General features: G+C 38.0%; 1 protein-coding gene across 2 annotated transcripts; it reads left to right on the forward strand.

Annotated features, from left to right (window-relative positions):
* Nucleotides 1-1,514: 1,514 nt before the first annotated feature.
* nfkb2 (nuclear factor of kappa light polypeptide gene enhancer in B-cells 2 (p49/p100)) lies at nt 1,515-17,571 on the forward strand. Of its 2 annotated transcripts, XM_017464304.3 has the most exons (24): nt 1,515-1,681; nt 2,385-2,432; nt 7,205-7,247; nt 7,980-8,055; nt 8,183-8,223; nt 8,715-8,813; nt 8,966-9,117; nt 9,355-9,467; nt 10,143-10,301; nt 10,392-10,496; nt 10,582-10,670; nt 10,888-11,023; nt 11,155-11,307; nt 11,853-12,029; nt 12,141-12,282; nt 12,547-12,661; nt 13,342-13,549; nt 14,046-14,215; nt 15,048-15,150; nt 15,239-15,462; nt 15,560-15,632; nt 15,744-15,907; nt 16,741-16,852; nt 17,005-17,571. In XM_017464304.3, exons 2-24 carry the CDS (start codon nt 2,416-2,418, stop codon nt 17,079-17,081), a joined length of 2,748 nt encoding a protein of 915 aa, XP_017319793.1. In that variant the 5' UTR covers nt 1,515-1,681; nt 2,385-2,415; the 3' UTR covers nt 17,082-17,571. The 2 variants fall into 2 exon arrangements, with proteins under 2 accessions (XP_017319793.1, XP_017319794.1); XM_017464305.3 differs by lacking the exons at nt 1,515-1,681; nt 2,385-2,432 and adding an exon at nt 6,781-6,968.
* The last annotated feature ends 116 nt before the right edge of the window (nt 17,572-17,687 follow it).

Below are 17,687 nucleotides of genomic sequence, written 5' to 3' on the forward strand. Positions count from 1 at the left end.
TGATGGATGATATAGCATTTGGCTCCCTGGGATAGGCTCCAGGTTCCCCCGTGACCCTGAAAAGGATAAGCGGTATAGAAGATGGATGGATATAGCATTTGTATGAATGCTAAAGATCTTTAATGGCCACAGCACATAATATTGAGGAACTCCAGTGCTGACATGAATCATGGGAGATGGACTCATGGGAGGTTTGTGTACATTCGTACTAGAGTCAGTGAGATGACGACTTATCAACTGAAGTAAGAAGTAGTTGAAATCCAGTTCTCATAGATTAATAATATTGACAGATTAAATGGTGATGAAAATTTGGCACACTATAATGTCGATTCCAGGATTGGGGTGTATTAGTAATGGACTGGTATTACATTTAGATTTATGTATGTAAACTGAAGGCAAAAACATTTTAAACATAGGTAAAGTGTTCTTGATAACAACCTGTGTGCATGTTTCAGATCAATTTAAAACATTTACACATGAATAAAAATTCAATAAAAACATTAATAAACAGCAGATTTTTTGCCTGTCCCAGGCCACTATATCTATACTATACTACTTTGAAATATAATCATTAAAATACTACAAAAATATATTCTTTTTGTTTTAATTTGTGAATCTGTTTAACATCTCATGTTTCCCATAAGCCATCAATTATAGGTTAGAATTATAGGTCAACTTTCTCGCAACATTCACTCAGCCCTGTTACCTGAACTCTTCACCCCTAGTGTTCACCCCTGAATTTCCAGAAGCTCATGTGAAGCATTTTTTCTTTTCCATTTACTTTTAATGACACTGATGAGGTCTGTTTGAACGTACAACCATGTTGTCGAAATGACAGATTTATGGATGGATAAGTAAATTATTCATTTAAAAAAAAAAAAATCATTAAAATTATTTATTAAAATGTTCCTAAATGTCTTTATGCCATTAAGATGGATGCTCATTAAACACATTTTGCATATTTGCTAATCCTACACTCAACCCTGTTACGTTCACTCATTTAAAAAGTATTTAAAAAGCAAAGTTTTATAGAAACCATTTATAGAAAAATGGAACTTATTGTCCGAGGTGAATTTAAACATATTCTACATGGCTAAACGTTTTAAGAGTTACATACTGTATAAACCGTACTGTATACAAATGGGTCCCAAATATGACTGAACATTTTATTCAACAAACTATAAATAAATAAATAATTTTATTTATATATATATATATATTTAAAAAAAAAAAAACACTATTTCCTTACACTGTATGTAAATTGAAAAGGGTACATAACATCATCTATTTGTTATTGTAAATATATAAATATATCGTTTTTCTTTGTCGATTTACGGTTACTGACACGCTTAGTTTCACTCTTTCGCAAGATTTAACACTGAACATTGGACACATGAGCGGAAGTTTGGGAACATATGCAAATAAGGCTCTTGCTGAGCTCCAATCGGATGTTTGCTGAGAGGTCACGTGGTTACGGAATTCCCCCTCAGAGTCCGGGGCTTTCCAACGTCGATGGCCGCTACACACCACTGAGTTCAGTCACCTAGGACTGTGTCCAAAACTAATTCAGACCGAAAGGATGACAGAATTATATCTTCTGCCGCTTAAGAGAGATTTCTAAACGTTCTTTTAATTAATAATATATACTAAACTAACCACTGTGAAGTTTACTGGCATACAGGTGAGTGTAATATCACTTTAACAAATATGTGCTTGTTGTTTTTATTTATTTTTTATTCTTTAAATAATTAACTAGTAGCCTACTATTTGCTATACTTATGCATACTTACTACTGCATACTAGTGGGTGCCATTTTAATTTAAATGGTCCTGCTTTGGGCTTTAAAACGTTTAAATGTGACACATTGATGATATTAATATATATATTTTTATAATTCTCAATAATTAATGCTAAGTAATACTAAGTATTTCGTACTACCTGTATTGAATATTACCCTAGTAAATATTGTTTTTGAATATGTCCACATCATTTTGTCATACTGTTTAATATGCTAGTAGATAGAAAGGATTTCTGATTTCTGACAGAGCCTGTGTGTGCAAAGCTATATGTACCTGCAGATGTTTCTTTGGAAAATACCTGCATGTCAGCGAGCAAATAGATCCATCATTTAGAAATACAGTTTTAAGCCCTTAGATATATCTTTTTCATTCTTTTTATGCATAAAGAAGAGCATAATGTTGTTAAGCATTTCACATGATGCTGCAGTGGTAGGTGTGGGGAGGCTGGAAATTCCCTGACTATGTCTGTGAACTTCTTGGACTTAACCGACCAGGTCTTTTTTGACTTATTTGTGGGGAAGAGGGGGAATCACATCCACAGGAAGCAACAAGCATGTTAAAGATTTTTGTATGAATTTCCCACAGCTCATTTTGGATTTGTACAGCAGTTCTCAGAATGGCGGGAGCTCTGAGGTATGGACCATGTCTAATTACATCAGCTTTACACTTTTACAAATGCATCATTAGAATGGTAACATTCTCATATATACAGTGGGGTCTATAGGTTTATTTTACGTTCTTTTCTAATTTAATACAACATTTTACATTACAAATTACTGTCTGCTACAGGTTGAGGGAAAAGTACAATCTCAGATCTATTCACATGAATTTTAGGCTTTCTTAGTATTTTTGCTATGTCCCTCTTTTGCTTTAATGACAGCGTGCACTCGAGCTGGCATGGACTTGTGTAGTGAATTCTGGATGATCCACGTTAGGTCAAATCCACTGAAGTGTCATCTGAAAATGTCCGCACTTCAATATAAGGGATGAGACTGAAAAAAATCTGACTTTGTGTACAGAGGAGTTAACATGGTCAATATCACAAATTTGCCTACATTTAAAATAGTGACCTTAGAAATACTGCAGAATCTTGAATATTAAATACTCAAGATATTATCCAGTTTTAAATGAATTTTTAAAAAAATTAATCAAAGATTTTCATTGCGTTCTCAGACTTTTAGACCACTGTAACCAGCAAATTTGGTGTCACATAGAACCCAGTTTAGTCTTTTTGACTATCATGCATATGTTGCAACAATCTGGCAACAGTCCTGTAAATAGAGGCCACAGTTTGTGTAGATTGTTCTAGAAATGTTTTCTCATCCATGATTACGGTTGAAATAATTTAGAGAAAGCATATATATCTAGGTGCGTAAACAGGAATATGTGTGTAACTTGTGTATTTATGTGTTTAATAAATTATATTATAGACGTATCGCAACAGTGTTGCATATAGTTGTTTTGCATGGAAATCTAAAATGGATATACACATTTCTTTATTTTTGTCCATAAGCAAAGCATAAATAACTTGCTTGACGTGTATAGGCAAATACCTCAGTCGCAGTATCTGTCTAATCTACATGACTGTCATGGTATATATCATGTTTAGTCCTGTGCTGCTGTATTTGATGTTTCTGCACATGCTGTTGTGTGGAAAGTTTAGGAAAGCCTTCTACAGGTAACGATCCCGTTATTTCATTGAAGTAAGGAAATAGTAAAGACAGGATATATTATGTTCATCAAGTCAACAGGCAAGATTATTCATGTGCCTGTATATGGTGCATCTCTTGCCATCGTAACTGCACAGGATTAATTCAGTAATTAGAAACTTCTGGTCTGCTGGTGTTCACCTGTAGTCTGTGCAAATAGGTTCATATGCATGCCCAGAGTCCTCTCTATTCTGTTGACTGATATGTGAAGATGCACCTTGTGTAACTCCAGGTTCCTGTGGAAAAACAACAGGAAGTCATAAGTTTGCACTACCTGTGTTGTAAGATAAACGGGCTACTTTTGACTGGACATAGTCTTAATATAGTTGTTGTGTTGTTTTGTTTTTTTAAGAATATAACAGGAATGATTTAATTAACTTGCAGTTGAAAGTAAATCTATTTAAGATATTTGTTTTAGCCTAAGTTGAAGTTATACTTCTGTGGTGGATTTCCTATTTTTATGTTGCTTTAAAATCAGTTCTCATAAATGTATGTTTGATATTAAAAAATTATTTATATTTTTTGTGTTATGGTTACATCCTGGCTTGCCTTTGTCAATGATTACTTACTAACTGTTTGTTAACATTAGCAATAATCCATCAATGGAATTCCTCACATTTTGCAATTCTAATACTTTACAGTATCAATAAATGATGCAGAAATGCAGAGAAATTATGCATATAACATAAGCAAATATGATATGAAAAGTGATGATACAAAGTAACAAAAGACATAATACAAACCCACCTAACATTCCCCTACCTACTCTATATCTAGCTAGATTTTTTTAATTTGCTGCCCCAATAAGTAATGTTACTTAAGAGTAACAGGGTAAGAGAGAGCAAAGAAAGAGGAAGAACATGAGATAAGTCCATAGCTGGTTCGTGTACACAGAGGAACTGTGTCTCACTGCTAAAATGGTATCCAGGCTGCTTCGCTCTCTTTTTCTCTTCTCTCAGTCTCTTTGTCAGAACATCCACCACTTCTCTTTTAGTGACATGAAGAATACCCAAATTGCAAAAAAAGCAGTACACAGAACAGTACAGCGGTTACACCAAAATATAATCAAAACACCAACTGGAGCTTAACAATTCTGCCAAATGAACATTTTGTATAGATTTAAGCAATTAATTTTGGCAGGCATTAAATACATCAAAAGACTGCAAAAGCTTTCATCCCAGTCATGGCAGAGGTACTGTGAGGTGTGATTAGCTTTAAGTGAAGAATTTTCCTCATAAGCGCACACTTACTGTGCTGTGAGGTCATTAGGACCCACGTCTATGCTGCACGTTCCGTTCTTGTTGCACTGTTTTCCAACAAGGCTGTGTGCATGGACACGAGGCAGCTCGTTGTGTGTCACGAGCTGCACCTCGACCCATATAGTTAAACACCTGAACAGGGAGACAAACCGCATAGGCATAAGCAATACTGAAAAAATGTATGAATGAATGAAATGAAAAAATGCCATTAAAAAAATGTATTTAAAAAATGTAATTTATTAATATATACACACATGTTCCAATTTGATTTGGAACAATTGTTAGGCTGGAAACCATCAGTGCAGTACTGAGCATTATAGTTTCCTGAGCACTTTAGTGTATGTCTAGTGAATCCTAAAATCTTTGCAAAGCCCAATCTTTGACTTAGTTGTCACCTCCTTGTATTATTTACACACAGACAGGGTGGGTGGTGGCTTGATGGTTAAGGCTCTGGGTTACTGATCGGAAAGTCAGGGGTTCAAGCCCCAGCACTGCCAAGCTGCCACTGTTGGGCCCTTAACCCTCTCTGCTCCAGGAGCGCTATATCACGGCTGACCCTGCGGTCTGACCCTGGCTTCCTAACACGTTGGGAAAAAAAATTATTTCACTGTGCTGTATAGATGACTAATAAAGACTCATTATCATCAGAATCATTATCAAAAGACTTATGCACTGCATTCCTCTGTTTCAAAAGTGTATCTTATCTTCTTTTTTTTTTTTTAGTTTAAATATAGATCATTTGGAAATATATATAAATATATGATGTCAAATCTTATGTTACACGAATCCAAGTTATGAAGTATGTTATAAACAATAATCATTTTGGGGATTTGGGACTGTACACAAATGAAGAGACAAAAAAATTTGGGGGCAGTCCCCTACACTCTACACTGAGTTGCATGTCAAGAAATATGAATCGGCTGAAGTTGACTAATTCTGCAACAAAGTCTTTCATTTGAATAGATTCCACCTCACTGGAGTTTTTTTAATCTGAGCTTCCTGTTAAGAGTTATGATTATCATGTTTTGTTTCAGGACTTTAGGTTTAACCAAAAGTCCCTATAGGGAAATTTAGGGAAATAAAGTCTAGTGATTTTTGGGAATGTAAAAGTCAGTGATGCACAGCACCTCATGAAGCGTATCTGGAGTAGTATGATGATTTCCAAGTAAACTGTTGTTCCAAAACCACCCAAATGTCCAGAGATTTGATAGATTTTAAGATATCCCCTCTCAGCGTACACTGTATCTGAATTTTGATAATTCATCAGGTGTGGGCAAAAGATTTTGTACATTATTTTATTTGCATGATTAACCCTTATGTTCTGTTCACTACACTCTTCTACAAGGATTCTTCAAGGGTTGCTTTGTATATTTACGCCATCGTAGAATTCTTTCTGACAGTTAACTCTGTTGTAGGCTTCTACATAGAACAGTCTGGGTCAGGACCCCTACCCCCGACCCAGCCCCTGATATCATTTTTTTCCTAATTTGACAGATATGTTCATTTAAAGTGTATTTTAAAATAGCCATTTTATTTTTATTACCATTTATATGTGGTATACACAATACAAACGGTATTGATGTAAACAGGGAATCAGCTTTGGTTTTATCCATTTACCACTCCGTCCACTCGTTTTCACTTTTTTTGTTGAACCTTGATTAGCCTAAGGGCAAACTGAGTTGAACTTAATCTCAATTCTCATTCTCAGTTTCACAGAGGGAAAAAACCTTTCATAGTCATTTACTGTTCCGATATTGCTCCAGTTTTAATAAGACTTAATTTTGATCCGACCAGAACAGAAATTTTAAGCAATGCAAGTTATAAATGTTTTACTTTAAACACGTAAATCATGGCAAATCAGCCTACATTTTGTACATTTTCTCTCTGCACGTAAACAAAAGCAGCTCAATTGTACAGAAGCCCTCCCACCAGCTCTGTGTACGTGTGTGTCTCAGCTTCTGACATCAGAGGCAGCACTGAGCTGGTATTCTCGGGGCTTTCCTCTATGTTTGTTCACTGCCCTACTTCCTGGAAGTAACGCACGCAAGGAGGGAGGGTGGAGTGTACGCAAGCGAGCGAGAGAGAGAGACTAAGGGAGAAAAACACCACTGGATATGCTTTTTCTGCATTTTAGAAAGTGAAACCAACCTCATCCGTGGCCTTGCTAAACCTTGAAGGCTTCTCTCCATTTTGTTTGTCAGGTACATTAAATGGGGAAGATCTTTACCTCTGTTTTTGTGTCATAGATTGGATTAGTAAGATGGGGAAAGGCAGGAGGTAGTTTAGAGGAACAGTCGCAGTAGCGTGTTAAAGACTCGGGCTGTATTCTCTGAATCACGGGCATGACTGATCAGGGTTCTTTTTGAGCTCTAGGGAGATTTTATGCTCTAAACCTGGTGCCTGATTAACATTCGACTCTGCTTCTCTTACATTACAGAATGGACGGAAATCAGTACGGCATGAAAAATTTTGACAACGGGGTAAGGATTTTTATTTTGGCACACAGTTTACTGTGTGTTTGTTTTGTTTTACCAAAGTCTAGTGTTACTCTGAATGTGACTAGCTGAATGCAATATGGCTGTCTGGATTTTTAGATTTTTGATTAGATCATGGCTATAAATAAGACAGCTAAATATTTGAGTTGATGATGATTTGTTTTGCATCGGAGCTTCCAAATTTGAATAGTGCCACTGACTCTGAACAGATGAGATATCGGTTTTGAACTTGAGCATAAAAAAAGTGCACTTCTCTGTCCAGTTTAAACATTTAGTTTTCTTAACTGACTATTTAGCTAAATAATTTACATAAATGCATGTGACTGGCTACAACAGAGGATCTGCTACAGAAGCCACGCTGGTTCATATTTAGAAAACTAGCGTCAATGAATTACAGCAGTTTTTTTTTTGCCCACACATTTATCGGCTCTCCTACAGTATTTTTCGATCCTCTGAAATGATGACTAGAAAACCCAAACAAATCCCCACCTACTCACTATTGCTTACTGTACATGAGCAAAAGTGACTGGACTACAAATCATCATAACATTCCACAGCAGCTAAGAGAAGTTTGTGTTTGTCTGAGCTGGTGGCTTATGTTATCATGCATTGAAAACGCTTCGGTCTGAGTAACATTGGCCTGTGGTTTATTTAATATATAAAAACAAAACACAGTCCTTTTTTCTTTTTTTTAAACCAAGTCTGTAATTTTCACAGTTTGATATGGACATCTCCTATCATCAGTTAATGTCCACGTTCGATATTAAAAGTGAACCCTGCATTCCAGAAACAGGTGAGCAAACCTCCTCAGTGAGTTTTGAATGTTTGACTCTGTGTATTCAAGTGTATTTGATGGTTCTGTAAATGACCGCTTATGGTCAGTCAGTCAGTGGTGTTAACATCGTCTCTGTTTCTTTCAGTTCATGGACCTTACTTACAGATAATTGAGGAGCCCAAACAAGTAAGAAGGCACATTCATTTATCTGTTTTCTTAAAATGAACAAATAGCTTTTGCAGTGTAATGTTGTCATTATAGCGGAGGGATAATGTGATTTGAAGGCAACACGTCTCAAGACGTATTATTTTGCTAGCAAAATGTGAGTTCAATAATTGAACATAAAAACTATGAAAAATGAATGAGTGAATAATTTTTTTTACTTAATATTTAATGTCCAAACCTTTAACTGATGATATAGTGCATATATCATCAGGAAGAACGTAATTATTATTTCTAATTAAATGTTTGTGCATTTACATATTTATTTATTTCTAGAAGATGAATAAGTGTAAGACAGGCAGACAGTAAACCACGTGGCACTCTTACATTATGTGTCTTGTGATATAAAGCAATGTTCAAGGGAAATTCCCCATGATTTCTTATTTTGACTCCCGAAGATCATCTTTAATCATAAAGTGCAGCTCCACTCTAATGTTAATCACGTGTGTTGTCAGAGAGGCTTCCGGTTTCGTTATGAATGTGAGGGTCCATCTCATGGGGGTCTACCAGGCGCATCCAGTGAGAGGAACAGGCGGACATATCCCACTGTTAAGGTGACAAGCTGCACACACATGTATCAGAAGCTTCGATAATGTCCTGTTATTTCTCAAATTATTCTCAAATGAACATGAGTTCTGAAATAATTGAATGGCTGCATGGTATTGCTTATGAATGGAAGGCTTATGCGGTTTGTCTCCCTGTTCAGGTGTTTAACTATGTGGGTCATGCTCGCGTCGAGGTGCAGCTCGTGACACACACCGAGCCGCCTCGTGTCCATGCACACAGCCTTGTTGGAAAACAGTGCAACGAGAACGGAACGTGCAGCATAGACGTGGGTCCTAATGACCTCACAGCACAGTAAGTGTGCGCTTATGAGGAAAATTCTTCACTTAAAGCTAATCACACCTCTCAGTACCTCTGCCATGACTGGGGTGAAAGCTTTTGCAGTCTTTTGATGTATTTGATGCCTGTCAAAATTAATTGCTTAAATCTATACAAAATGTCCATTTGGCAGAATTGTTAAGCTCCAGTTGGTGTTTTGATTATATTTTGGTGTAACCGCTGTACTGTTCTGTGTACCCCTTTTTTTTGTAGGTTCAGCAATTTGGGTATTCTTCATGTCACTAAAAGAGGAGTGGTGGATGTTCTGACAAAGAGACTGAAAGAAGAGAAAAAGAGAGCGAAGCAGCCTGGATACCATTTTAGCGGTGAGACACACGTGCCAAGCGTGATCACTCAGGCTCATGTTATTCCTCTTTCTTTGCTCTCTCCTACTCTGTCACTCTGTTAAGTAACATTATTTATTGGTGCAGCAAAGAAAAAAATCTAGCTAGATAGGGGGGTTTGTCTTATACCTTTTTGATACTTTGTATCATCACTTTTTTAACATAATTTCATACATATTTTTAACATTAAACATACATTTATGAGAACTGACTTTAAAGCAACATGAAAATAGAAAATCCACCACACAAGTATAACTTCAATTCAGGCTAATTTGGAGTCCTGTCTTATAGCATTAGTTAAATAGCCCTGCTAGAATATTAGCAAAGCCTACAGTATGGATGAAAAGTCCCAAGGAGCAAATTCACAGACCTGCTGGTTGTGCCCCTAGGGTAGAATTTAACACCATGACAAATAGAGCAAATAACTGAAAGCTATTAAATTTTATAATGTATTGGAAATTCTAAATTGTTCAAGACGGTTATAATCGACTTTCAATTGTTATCAGGTATTACTATCATTAAGAACTTGACTGATATGTGTTGTCATTTCAAGTGTATCTGAACTTTGTCACTTTTTTTTTCTAAACCAAAGCAAGATTTACGTTTTTATCATGAGAAATCAAATTAAAGTTGAATCTCTAATTTTGAATGGTACAGATACAGAAGAGCAGGCTATTGTGCGAGAAGCAAAAGAGCTGGGCAAGAGCATGGACCTTAATATAGTGAGGTTAAAGTTTACAGCTTACCTTAAGGACAGCAACGGAGCATTCACCAGAGCTTTGAAACCAGTCGTGTCCAACCCCATCTACGACAGCAGTATGTTTTCTTCTTCTCAGTTTACTCATAGATTTTATGTTCGTGAGATGTTACGTCGTCAGTATTTTAATGACTCAACATTTTTTCCAGAATCTCCCAATGCGTCCAATCTCAAGATCTCACGCATGGACAAGACTTGTGGCTCGGTGATGGGAGGGGATGAGATCTTCCTTCTGTGCGACAAAGTTCAAAAAGGTAAAAGCTCCATTCCTCTGCGCTGGTATGTACATAATGTCTTTCTGTAAAAGATTGATTGTGACAGATATATTCCTGCTTCCAGATGATATTGAGATTCGTTTCTATGAGGAGGATGATGAGGGAGGCTGGGAAGCATACGGTGATTTCTCTCCCACTGATGTACACAAACAGGTGTGTTAAAAATCAGTACATTGTTATTTTGGATTTCTACTACAGAATATAGCTTAGTTGTGCATGGACTTCACTTACTCATTGTTTATCCATGTCCACTTGTGATTAAGATGGACTTTTAGGTATTTTTAAAAAAATATCTTGGTGGAAAGTACAGTGTTCTTTATCTAGTGGCTGAATGTTATAATTTACACTGTTTGTCTCCGCCCTCTTCCAGTATGCCATTGTCTTTAAAACGCCACCATATCACAAAGAGATCGAGCGACCTGTCACTGTCTTTCTGCAACTCAAGAGGAAGAAGGGTGGGGACTGCAGTGAACCCAAACAGTTTACCTACGTTCCACAATATCCAGGTCAGTCTTCATAACTGCTAAGCTTTTCATCCATTTTATCCATTCAATTTGCCTGACACTGTTCTTTTTTTTTTTTGTCAGACTAAGTGTTTTATATTAAGCATCTTCACTTTGTAACATCGTGTCCTCAGATAAAGAGGAGGTTCAGCGGAAGAGGATGAAGGCTCTTCCACAACCCTATGACCACTGGCGGGGACCACAGGGTGGAGCAGGGGGCCTGGGCAGAGGAGCTGGGGGCTTTGGAGGTCCTGGAGGAGGTGGAGGAGGAGGATTATTGGGAGCAGGTAATCAATATACTTAATTTTTTTTTCTTCCAGCTAATGCTTTTGATTTAGCTGAAAGAAAATGTTTCAACTGACTACATTTTCGAACACCACATGCCCTCTCAACTTAAAGGAGCGGATTTAAATTCCTTAGCTAATATTTTCCCATGTTACTTGGTAAAAGAGGCACTAATTTTCCATCTGTAACTAAAATGAGTGTGATTTGAGGCAGAAATCTTTTCCTTTTCCCTTTCTTGTAAATTGAGGAGTTTTTATTTAAATGAGGAATTAGACTTTTACTTGAGTAAAGAATTTGGATACTTTTGCCAACTCATGATGCAAGAAGAGCGACAGAAACAGATTCTTTGAGTATATGAGGATGTAGCGAATGTGTGACCCAGTCATTGAATTAGCAGCAGATTGACAATGAGTACTGAACAGTGCTGATGGAAACGTGATCGACATTTATTTTTTCCGGGACAACAAAAATCATTTCATTTTTCCTGGAAATTTGATTGCAATTTTTGAAATGTTCAGATGGAAACATACCCATTTCATTTCTATAGGATTTCAGTTTAATAATGTGGATGGGACGGGCTACTACGGTGGCAGCTGTGGTGGATTTTCAGGAGGAACGCAGATGGCAGGATCTGCACCACATCCGGATAATGCCCAGGAAAAACAGCAGCAACAGCAAGAGATGCCCACCAGCTTAGCTGCACAGCAACAACTCGTTCAGATTGGTGAGCAGCAGAGCAGTAGCTATAACCTTTGTTGCCCAGTGGAGAATGCTGTGCTGTGAAGGTTTATGCTGCATTTGCACTAACATGCATCGTGTGATTCTGTGTTTTCAGCCTCGGCTCTACAGAAGCACTCCACCGCAGCAGCCAAGCTCAGTGCAAAGGCCCTGTTGGATTACTGCAGCACAGGGGACGTACGCTTCCTCCTGGCCATGCAGAGACAACTTTGTGGAGTACAGGATGAGAACGGAGACACGTGAGTCTCAGTTTTTCCTCATAAAAGGGAATTATAAGGAGCTACACACTCGGGGTTCCCTGAAAATTATTTGAATACTTTAGTCATTAAAAAATCCTAGTGTATTTTTTTAGGTTAGCACTTTGTGAAAATACTTGAATCTTTTATGTGTGGGTTTTGTTTTTTTTTTGTGTGTTTTTTTTAAACTTAATGCACACAAGATCAACATCATCAGATAAACCCTGACCAGTTTCTAATGAATTTCCTTGTTGTGGTGTTTTACAGCCCATTACACTTGGCCATTATCCACCAGCAGCCAGAAGTGGCCACAAAGCTTATTCAGACTATCATAAAGACTCCTCAATTCAAATTCATCAACAAGTTCAACCACCTCAACCAGGTAATTACCACAACATTCTCAGCTTCAGATATCTTTTGTACACTTTTCTGGCCAAGAGTTTCAGAATGATGAAGAGTACAATCTGATTGGCTCTCTGCACTTCCATTTACTGCACTGTACATATGAGCAAGATATAGTCCGTAGACTCAAAAATGTTCTCAGACCTCTGTGGTGAGTAAACAAGATAAGTGAGTATTTGTTGACCAGGTACATGCAAAAGGTCTGTGGTTGGTCATCTACCATGTCAAGTAAATTGCATCTTTCTGTAAAAGTGGATGGCTGAATAGTCTCCAGCTATAGAAGGAAGATATCAAGGAATTGTTATATATCATTAGACAGCATGAAGAGCAACTCCTGATCCTGTAAATATGCAAATCTGCCCCTAAAACTTCCCCCAGCCCACCTCATGTGTTAAACCGCTATAATAACAGCATACAAAATGTTTTTGCATGGCTTGCATTTACATATTGGAACATGATGGGCTATTATAATGTCTTGAACACTAGAATTGTAAATGTTATTTTTATCTCTCCTTTGTTTCTTAAAAGAATGAATGAAACGTCTGCATTCTCCAACACTGACCACACTCAAATCGACCTCCCCAAAGGATTTAATCCTAACATTTAATAAAGCTTAGGGTGACTTTAATACATTTTAAATTAATTCTTCCTTCTGTCCAGACCCCGCTGCATTTGGCCGTGATCACCCAGCAGCCCAAGCTGGTTGAGATCTTGCTAAGAGTAGGAGCAGACCCTACCTTACTGGACAGCGACGGACGGACAGCAGTGCATCTGGCTGCTCATGCCGGAGACGAGGCCGTCCTGAGAGTTTTGCTAAACATGCTAGAAGAGCGCCATTCTCATCTGCTTAACACCGCTGACTTCTCAGGTGAGGTTCATGATTATTCGAACAGGAGGTAAATAACTTGAGCCACTGGAAAAATAAGTAAGGAGCCAATTTTTATACAGGTTCAGACAATGCTTGAGGTGAAGTTGCAGTTCCTATCGTTTTCCAATAAAAGCATGTGCTGAAATGTTACATTTCTCTTTTACCACAGTATTTGCCAGTGATGATTGTTACACACACTGTGGTGTAAATTAAAGTAATAAGTGCAGCCATGTTTTTGGTAGGCTCTGCAACTATTGCAGTTGGACTCCATTGCCAAGAGATGTTAATTTAGCATAGTGGATGTAACATTATTATATTCTATTATATGCGACTAATATATTCTCAGCATTAGCAGCTCATGCAGCTACACGTGGGATTTATTAGCATAAGAATAATGGTGTTATTATGGTCCACTATGCTGAAATTTGTGAGTTATAGTATGTTCTAGTTGAGCTGATCCCCCCCCCCCCCCCCTTTTATTCTGACTCTTACTCAGGTCTGTACCCACTGCACCTGGCTGTGAGAAAAGGAGGCGAGCGCTGCCTGCGTGTGCTGGTGGAGGCCGGGGCCAAGATCAACATGCCCGAACAGAAGAGCGGTTGCACAGCGCTACACCTGGCTGTTAAGGAGAACCTTTTCAAAGTGGTCTGCAGTCTCATTACTGAGGTATATAAAAACAAAATATACAATTTGCAGCAAAAATATTGCTCAATTCGGTTATACTTGACCAAATTGTAATGACCTAGAACAATATACATATTTGTGAAATTAGTACCTTCTAATGAAAAATCATAAGAGGTGCTAAAAAACACAAATAGTAAAAATTATGGAACAGAGTGGCATCCTAAGTAGTGCAATGGTCTAACAGGCTAAACATATCTGTCTGATGTCACTTTATTTTCTGGAGACTGCAAGTTCAAATCCTCATGATATCTTAGTCGTCTGGCCCAGGAGTCCAAGAGACTATATCTGGCCCTGCTCTTTTGGTGGAATGGACCATCTCTTTCCCCTGCCAATCAGTGCAACACTAGCCAATTTAATGTTTGCTCATGTATACTAAATAAGGCAGTTGGTACAGCTTAACAAAGAGTGTTTAACAGTGTTACATGGGCAGCAGTGTGGTGGAACAATGTGTTAGTCCTCACCCTCCCAGATTGCTATCTGTTGTGCGATTGGAAGAAAGTGGGACAGAATTGGGGGCAAAATAATAAACCGCAAGATATAAGGCTCCCAAGTGGCACAACAGAAAAGCACCTGTCCTCTTGTTTATGGGTTGTGAGTTTGAATCCATGTTTGCTGTATTCATTTGTCTCAGAGGAAGCATCACCATTCCTGGTTGATAGGAGAGAGCTAGCTAGCAGTGGGAATTGGCCAATGACCAAAATCGGTAAAAATCCCAGAAAAAAGGAAAACACAAGTTTTACTATAAGAATGAGCGTGGATAACATTTAGCATGGAGTGATGTGTCAGGACTCATGGCTCTCTGGTTGTCTTGCAGCTGAAGGCTGACATTAACGCATGTACGTTTGGAGGAAACAGTCCACTGCATCTGGCTGCCAGTCTCGGCTCTCCACCCCTCTGCTCCATGCTTATAGCAGCAGGTAAAGTGAAACACTTTCATCCCAGACTCTGTTCACTGGAGTATCAAAGAGAGGTTGGTTTAAATGTAATCAATGTTCCTCTCCTCAGGCGCAGATAAACAACTGGAGAATGATGAGCCACTCTTCTGCTACTCCTCCTCCTCTGATGAGGAAGATCAGGGTGAAAGGAGAGACGATGGAGAAGGACCAGTCGAGAAGGACATAGCTGAGCATGTACAAGAACTGTCAATATCATCTGAGAGAAGTCGAGTCAACCCACGCAAGAGACCAGCAGTTGGACACACTCCTTTTGACCTGGCCAACTGTCAGAAGGTGAGATATGCAGCAGAGAGTACAGTTACTGTGATTGTGTATGCTGGTGTGTCATTGTATAGCAGGTTAGCCATACTAACACCACTCTCTTATACAGGTTAAAGATCTGTTGGATAGTACAAAGCCAAATCACCTTTCATCCAAGAAGACAAAAAAGAGCACTGAAGAAGGTAAGCGAGGTTCCAGCAGCTTCTCTAGGTTTCTGTATTAAGCCTTTTTAATAGCAAGCATCCCAAAATAACATGCTATATTTAATGAATATATAATATATCTTTGTGCAGTGAGCCAGTCTCTGGACAATGAAACAGTCAATAAGCTGTGTGGAATCCTCAACAAATGCCAAGTGCCATGGAAAGAGCTGGCAGAGAAACTGGGCATGCTCACCCTGGCACACTTGTACACAGACAGCCCCTCCCCCTGCCAGAACCTTCTAGAAAACTACCAGGTGAGAGAAAGTTTTTAGCACCTCATATCAGTGTGTTGTGAATAAAACACACCCGCTTTTTCACCATTATATGTTGAAGGTGTTCAATTCTATTTTAAATTTATTTGGAATTGTATTTGTTACTGTGCATTTTGGGTAGGCGATGTAGCTAAAGATTTCTATTATTTTAAAAATATTATCCAGTGACAATACATCACTGTTATGTATAGCTGTATACACTTCTTAAAGCAAATGCAAACTAAAATGACTAAAGATCCTTTTGACCGTTAAATCAAACAAGTAATTGGAGTATTTTAAAAACCTAAGGGATTGCACATAAAGAATTTTTAAAAATTATAATAATTAAACAATTATCTACACTGCAATGAAATAAACCACAGAACACATTAACCAAAATTTTTTTGAAGATGAAATTATCAAAAGGCACTGAACCATATCCAGTCTAGTGACAGTTAAAATATAACACAATGTTGTATCCATATAAAGTTCCATATAAATATTGATTTGAGATACACAGCTAATGTGATTAAAGCCCGCGACTACAAGCTGGTCAGACGGTTACATCTCAATCACAGTTGTTGAAGTTGTTGATGCTAAGTGCTTCTTGTCCCCATGATCATCCTGCTTTCTTACCACAATCTATGTGGAAAGCACAAACCAAGAACATCTACTCTCCATGACAACATTACTGTATATGCAACAGTTTTGAGATTGTGCTCAACAGTAGAAATTGTATTTAAAATTTTTTTGATAGTATATCACCCAGCACTACTAGGCAGTATTGGTTTGTGTGTATATGTTGCTTACCCTGCCCTGTATATGTGTGACTGCAGTTAAGTGGTGGTCCAATAGAGGGGCTGGTGGATGCGTTGCAGTCTCTTGGTCTGAAAGAAGGGGTCCAACTTCTGAGAGCCAGGCAGCCCAGTGAGGACAAGCAGAGCGCAGGTATGAAGTGTTCTTACCATAATGATCAGACTAGGATATTAGGTCATGAACCACAACCAAATCAGAAATGTGTATAGATACGTTCCACCTTACTTCTTTACATGAAACGATCAACATAGCTGCAGGACTGACCATGTTCCCTCTTCTCCTAGACACAACAGTGGACAGCGGCTTTGGCAGTCAGGAAGCAGACACTTCAGCTGTGGATAATGACTGTGAAACAAACTGATTCTATTTGATGCTTTATCAGCAACCAAATGGACACCTCACAGTGAAGAATTGGCAACCCAATTCTGTTGCGAGAGACTCAGAACGAACGTGATGCTATGATTGGTGCTCTAAACGCCCCCTGTAGTGTATTCACAGTTTGTGGAAGTTATAAGAATAAGATACTGAGATATTAGTCGTCTTCAATATTCCGGATGTAACATTTGCAGTGTCCCTGGTACCCTAGTTTCCAATTCTGTTTCCAAATATGTTCTAATGTATTCGTTTATAATGTGTTGTATGCAAACAGTTGTTTTGTTTTCTTTGGGCAATTTCTTATGGTTTAGTGTATTACTAATACTGTGTATTTATATGAGGTATGTTTTTCAGCTGTATGCCTGTGCAATAGAGCCATGCTTGAATGTGTTTTTTATACATTGCACATCTAAGTGTTTGCTTTCTGGCCATCATTGAATTTTATTTTAAAAAATAAATGTTTAATTTAGCCTGTTTTCCCTGTGATTGCATCGGTTTCTTCTAGGTTCTCTGGTTTCCTCCCAATGTCCAAAAACATGCAGGTTGGCAGATTGATGCTAAATTCCCCAATATTCCAGGGATAGGCTCCTCA

This window comes from Ictalurus punctatus, chromosome 3, assembly GCF_001660625.3.
Source record: "Ictalurus punctatus breed USDA103 chromosome 3, Coco_2.0, whole genome shotgun sequence".
NCBI classification, from domain to species: Eukaryota; Metazoa; Chordata; class Actinopteri; order Siluriformes; family Ictaluridae; genus Ictalurus; species Ictalurus punctatus.

Excerpts from the sequence above, each read along its gene's own strand:
- nfkb2 (XM_017464304.3), top strand. Across the intron at positions 8,224-8,714 it reads TAATTGAGGAGCCCAAACAA|AGAGGCTTCCGGTTTCGTTA; the intron begins GTAAGAAGGCAC and ends GTGTGTTGTCAG. Across the intron at positions 10,302-10,391 it reads CAACCCCATCTACGACAGCA|AATCTCCCAATGCGTCCAAT; the intron begins GTATGTTTTCTT and ends CATTTTTTCCAG.